The sequence below is a fragment of the Myotis brandtii genome, unplaced genomic scaffold, assembly GCF_000412655.1.
Source record: "Myotis brandtii unplaced genomic scaffold, ASM41265v1 scaffold191, whole genome shotgun sequence".
NCBI classification, from domain to species: Eukaryota; Metazoa; Chordata; class Mammalia; order Chiroptera; family Vespertilionidae; genus Myotis; species Myotis brandtii.
This window is the reverse complement of record NW_005357115.1, coordinates 7,002,877-7,008,378: the sequence shown is the minus strand read 5'-3', so window position 1 is coordinate 7,008,378 and position 5,502 is coordinate 7,002,877. Positions and strand designations below refer to the sequence as shown.

General features: G+C 35.7%; 1 protein-coding gene across 1 annotated transcript in view; it reads left to right on the top strand.

Annotated features, from left to right (window-relative positions):
• The window catches only part of CALM2 (calmodulin 2 (phosphorylase kinase, delta)), a 14,870-nt gene extending 11,113 nt beyond the window's left edge, over positions 1 to 3,757 (top strand). The window contains exons 3-6 of the mRNA XM_005864804.2: positions 1,610 to 1,753; positions 1,846 to 1,952; positions 2,256 to 2,391; positions 3,121 to 3,757. Coding sequence (XP_005864866.1) covers positions 1,610 to 1,753; positions 1,846 to 1,952; positions 2,256 to 2,391; positions 3,121 to 3,149 — 416 coding nt within the window. The 3' untranslated portion in view covers positions 3,150 to 3,757. The remainder of the gene's footprint in view (positions 1 to 1,609; positions 1,754 to 1,845; positions 1,953 to 2,255; positions 2,392 to 3,120) is intronic.
• Positions 3,758 to 5,502: the final 1,745 nt, after the last annotated feature.

Here is a 5,502-nt window from a genome sequence, read left to right as displayed (position 1 = left end):
AGAGTTAGAAACATTGATGAGAGAGAAACATCGATCAGCCGCCTCCTGCACACCCCCTATGGGGGATGTGCCCACAACCAAGGTACATGCCCATGACCAGAATTGAACCTGGGACCCTTGAGTCCGCAGGCCAACGCTCTGTCCACTGAGCCAAACTGGTCAGGGTGCAGCTGGGATTTTTAAGCCAGCAGTTGAGTTTCAAAGTCTGATTTGAGTTTCTATGCTTTATGGCCTCATATACTGACACATACTTGCTGGATTAGGCACTTAGATCATTCTTGGTGAACCTTGTATTTTCAGCGGATGAGCTGGAGCTGGAAGCAATTTTAATAGTTGGTTGATAGAGAAGAAATAGATATGAGTAGTGGTGCCTTCCAGAATTTGGAGAGAGATAAGGATAGGGACTTTAAGGTTTGAGTTTAGTTTTAGGCAAAAAGACATAAAGATAACTAAATAAATTAATGGCAGAATCAGTAGAATGGTTGAGTCCAGAGAAGAGATTATGATAAATGATTCTTTGAGGTATATGGATTAGAGCAAGGACAGACAGGCAGGGGATAAATAGACTTGAACTGTAAGAGGAGGCACACCATTTCTTAAATATGTATCAGGTATATATTTTCAAATGTTTTAGATATGTTGGGAGAGCATATGGCTCCTTGAACTTTGGGACTGTTTTTGTATTTGCTTGCTGATAGGGTCTATTACAGAAAGTACCTTGAAAAGTACTAGGTTTTGTTAGCTCATTTATCTGACCTCGCACTGTCAGATTTAATCTCTGCTTTAGTTTCTCTGTAAAATAAATGGTAAGCCAGGTATTGTGGACTGTCGCTCCAACAGCTTCCCGTGTAATCTACTGGTGAAATAAAAGTAATGCAATTTTGTAAGATCTTAATTTTAGGCAATAATAATTTTAGGCATTTTACAAGTTTGGGGTTATATAATGTAAAGAAAGGTCTAAGATATCTTTGTTCTCAATGATACAGCTAAAACTGGCCATTCATATCTTGATCATCCTATTATCATCAGTACTATAGACTATTTGGTGATAGACTCTTCCAGAAAAGATGACTTAGCCCATTGGCATATTATTCTGAAGTTTAAAGTTTTTTGTTTTTAATTTAGTAGGTGATGAAGTAGACTTACTTTTTGAGGAGTATTATAAACATAATGCAAATAGTATAGTTGCTCTATAGAAATGTGTTTGGAACCAACTATCTTTATTTTTCGGTTCTGAGTAAAGGTTAGATCTGTAATTTTGAATTGTGTTCCACAGAGCAGCTTTAACAGAAAATAGAGAAGCCAGTCATTTGGGGTTTGATTCTTTTCCTTTTTAAACACAGAATAATAAGGGTCTAGATATTGCAGTTCCTTGTAAGATTTTAGATGAAAAAAATTTCCTAGTAGATCAATATGAGCATATACTGGTATGATTAGCTAAAGATGTTTAAAATGCTACAAGTGGCTTTCTCATCTAAATCCTTCAGAAATCAAAATTCCATTTCAGGTGTTTATCTTCATATATATCTTTAAGAGTTGACTAATACATTTCATTTAGGAGGTTATTATTTGTTGTTAACCTGTACATTTGGATTGTGGTCTCAAACAGAATTCAAAGAAGCTTTTTCACTATTTGACAAGGATGGTGATGGAACTATAACAACAAAGGAATTGGGAACTGTAATGAGGTCTCTTGGGCAGAATCCCACAGAAGCAGAGTTACAGGACATGATAAATGAAGTGGATGCTGATGGTAAGTCTGCTTAATTTTTGTGTTTGGGGAGGGGGAAGTTGAAGTGACATTTAAATTCTATTATAATGTTTCAACGAAACAAACCATTTCAGGTAATGGCACAATCGACTTCCCAGAATTTCTGACAATGATGGCAAGAAAAATGAAAGACACAGACAGTGAAGAAGAAATTCGAGAAGCATTCCGTGTGTTTGATAAGGTAGGTTTTCAGGGGCTGGATTTCTTAAATTTTAACTTGAGGATGAAATGAAGATAACAGTTCAGTATAAGCTCAGATCTCCTAGTAACTTATAGCATTAATCTTGTGGCAAAGCAGGTATCACTTGGTTTTGGAACTAAGACATAGTGCTTGGCTTTCAGTGATGTTTAATTTATAGGTCAGTTGTTTGTAGATTCTCTTTAGTTTGTGTGGATTTCTAAAGTATGTTTTTCTTCCTAATGTGAACTTTAGTAAACTTCTATTCCAACTCTATGATCTTAAATATTTTAATGACTTTTCTAGGATGGCAATGGCTATATTAGTGCAGCAGAGCTTCGCCATGTGATGACAAACCTTGGAGAGAAGTTAACAGATGAAGAGGTTGATGAAATGATCAGGGAAGCAGATATTGATGGTGATGGTCAAGTAAACTATGAAGGTAAGACTTTCACTGTCACCATCTCATTCTCTGCTTTGACTTTACGTTTAGAGGTACTAGATAATCTGATAGGTCAAAATTACTTACCCCATGAAGATGTTAAAACTATATTTTCTAACCATTTGCTATTTAGAATGTGTGTACAGACTAAGCAACACCTCCTGTTGCCCAAGAACATTTTAGAGCTATTTATTAGGTCCTACCCCTATACCAGGGACCTGCAATTTAACAGGAGTCCTGGTGGTTGATTTTACATGCACATTAAAGTTTGAGAACACTGTACTCTAAACTGTGCTAAAACAATTTTTATATAATGTTTGTGGAACAATTTGAAATGCTTCCAACTTTTAATTTCAGGATCCTCAAAATGAAATTAAGGCGATTTTCTTTTCTTCATTGGATTCCCTTCCTCTATTTAACAGATTTAGTCTGAAACTGTTTACATATGCTTCAGGTTAAGAAGTATCATTTGTAATAGTAAACTAAGCAAGAATACTTTTTATTTATAATAGCTATCTAAAGCATTAATTGGGTTTATTTGTTAATAATTTTGGTTTATGAAGTCCAGCTTTGGCAGTTAGTTAGCTTTCCTCATATAGTTAGTTTTCCTTATAATTTTGAGGAAAGAAAGAGGAATAGAGATTGCTCAGTGGTTGAGTAAATGTGATTGATTTTGTCGATCTTTTGCCATTGACTGGCTCAACTTTTTGTGTATTTCTTCTTTTTCAGAGTTTGTACAAATGATGACAGCAAAGTGAAGATATTGTACAGAATGTGTTAAATTTCTTGTACAAAATTGTTTATTTGCCTTTTCTTTGTTTGTAACTTATCTGTAAAAGGTTCCCCTACTGTCAAAAAAAATATGCATGTATAGTAATTAGGACTTCATTCCTCCATGTTTTCTTCCCTTATCTTACTGTTATTGTCCTGAAACCTTATTTTAGAAAATTGATCAAGTAACATGTTGCATGTGGCTTACTCTGGATATATCTAAGCCCTTCTGCACATCTAAACTTAGATGGAGTTGGTCAAATGAGGGAACACCTGGTTATGCCTTTTTAAGTAGTTTTCTTTAGGAATTATCAGCATGTTGTTGAAATGTGGAGTTGTAACTGCGTGGACTATGGACAGTCAACAATATGTACTTAAAAGTTGCACTATTGCAAAACGGGTGTATTATCCAGGTACTCGTACACTATTTTTTTGTACTGCTGGTCCTGTACCAGAAACATTTTCTTTTATTGTTACTTGCTTTTTAAACTTTGTTTAGCCACTTAAAGAAAATCTGCTTATGGCACAATTTGCCTCAAATCCATTCCAAGTTGTATATTTGTTTTCCAATAAAAAAAAATTTTACCCAACTGTTGCTCTGAATCTGAGTCATTTCATTAACTTTGGGTTGAATAATTTTGAGAATCAAATGATGTTTGTATTAAGAACACAAACTAAATCTGGGAGGGTGTGTCATTATGTTTTATCAAGTTCAGGGAGGAAAGGAAAGGGAGAGAGAAACATTAATGATGAGAGAATAATTGATTAGCTGCCTTCTGCACGTGCCCCACCAGGGATTGAGCCCACAACCTGGGCATGCACCCTGACTAGGAATTGAACTCTGACCTCTTGGTTCATAGGTCCACACTCAACCACTGAGTCATGCCAGCCGGGCCTAGGGCTATAATTTTAAACCTTATCTTCAAATCTTTACCATATTACCTGTTCTTTATTAGCAGGGTTATGGTAATTGATAATTATTTTCTTAGTACTATCTGTAGCATGTTTGCTCTCAGATAATTATAATAAAACCATCACTATTGTAGTTAAAATTGATCCTGGAATGTAATTTTAATTAAAGATCTGATGCATAGCAAAAGCTTGCCAAGCTCTACTTAATATTGTATCATCAAAGAAAAATGCTTGTTATGATCACTTTTAAACTTTTCCCAGTAGTATTATATAATACAATGTTATGAGAACATTTTGTTATCCTATATGTTTAATCTGTTTTATTGGTGAAGTCCTTGAAATCATTGACCCATTATGCTGTTTCTATTTTTGGTATACTCAAGCTATTTTCTCTTCTAGATGTTCCCTTGTGTGGGTTTCTGGACTTCTCTGTACCTTTCATCATATTTTAGTCTCTAGGGTACCAGTCCCTAGTCTGCTGAGCAATTTTCTTGAAGAAAATGAAATGAATCACAGTGATGGACTTGATTAATCTTACATTTGTGAAAATTGGTTTTTGCTTGCCTCTTGGCCTTATAATTCTTGATTTCAAACCTGGTGCCTGGTTGTTATTTTTTCCCCTTCTATATTTTTTAAGGTTATATTAAATGAATTTAGAATCCCATTATTTTAAGAAAAATGGAGTTCTCTAGTCTCTTGCTACTCAAGTTGCCCATAGAATCACCTGAAAGCTTCTTAGAAATGCAGAATCTTTGGCCTTGCCCAGAATCTGAATTAATGTGTGTTTTAACAAAATGACCTGGTGTTTGTGTACATTAATTTTTTAAAAGCACTGCTGTAGTTTATCCTATTTATATTTATAGAGAGGAAAACTAGTTATTCAGTAATTTCATCCTATATTTAAAGACTCAGAAGATAAAACCTGTGTTTTGGATATGTTTAAAATTGGGAACAATTTATCACAATGAGTCCTCCAATAAAGATAGGCACAGGGTCCCTTTGGGCTACGAGGGATTAAGCCAAGGGACTTCTCAGAGAAGTTGACCTTTGAGAGGCTGTACCAGGCTGTCAAAGGAAGGCTAGCATATGGGAGACCTTAGAAGTGTGAAAATGGCATATTTGGTGTTTACAAGTACAGCTGACCCTGGAACAACATGGGTTTGAACAGGGTGGGTCCACTTAACACTTCTTCCCCCCAAAATGTATAGATTTCCATATCCCTGTGTTTCACATCCACCGATGCAGAGAGCCAGTTGTATGTATTGTTCTAAGCCATTTTATATATAAGGGCCATAAACATCTGAGGGTTTTGGTATCCATGGGGGTTCCTGGAACCAATCCCCTATGGATACCAAGGGACTGTAGTTAAGGTTTTGGGGAGTCAAAAATTACGCATGGATTTTCGGTGGCTTGGGGTTGGCACCCCTA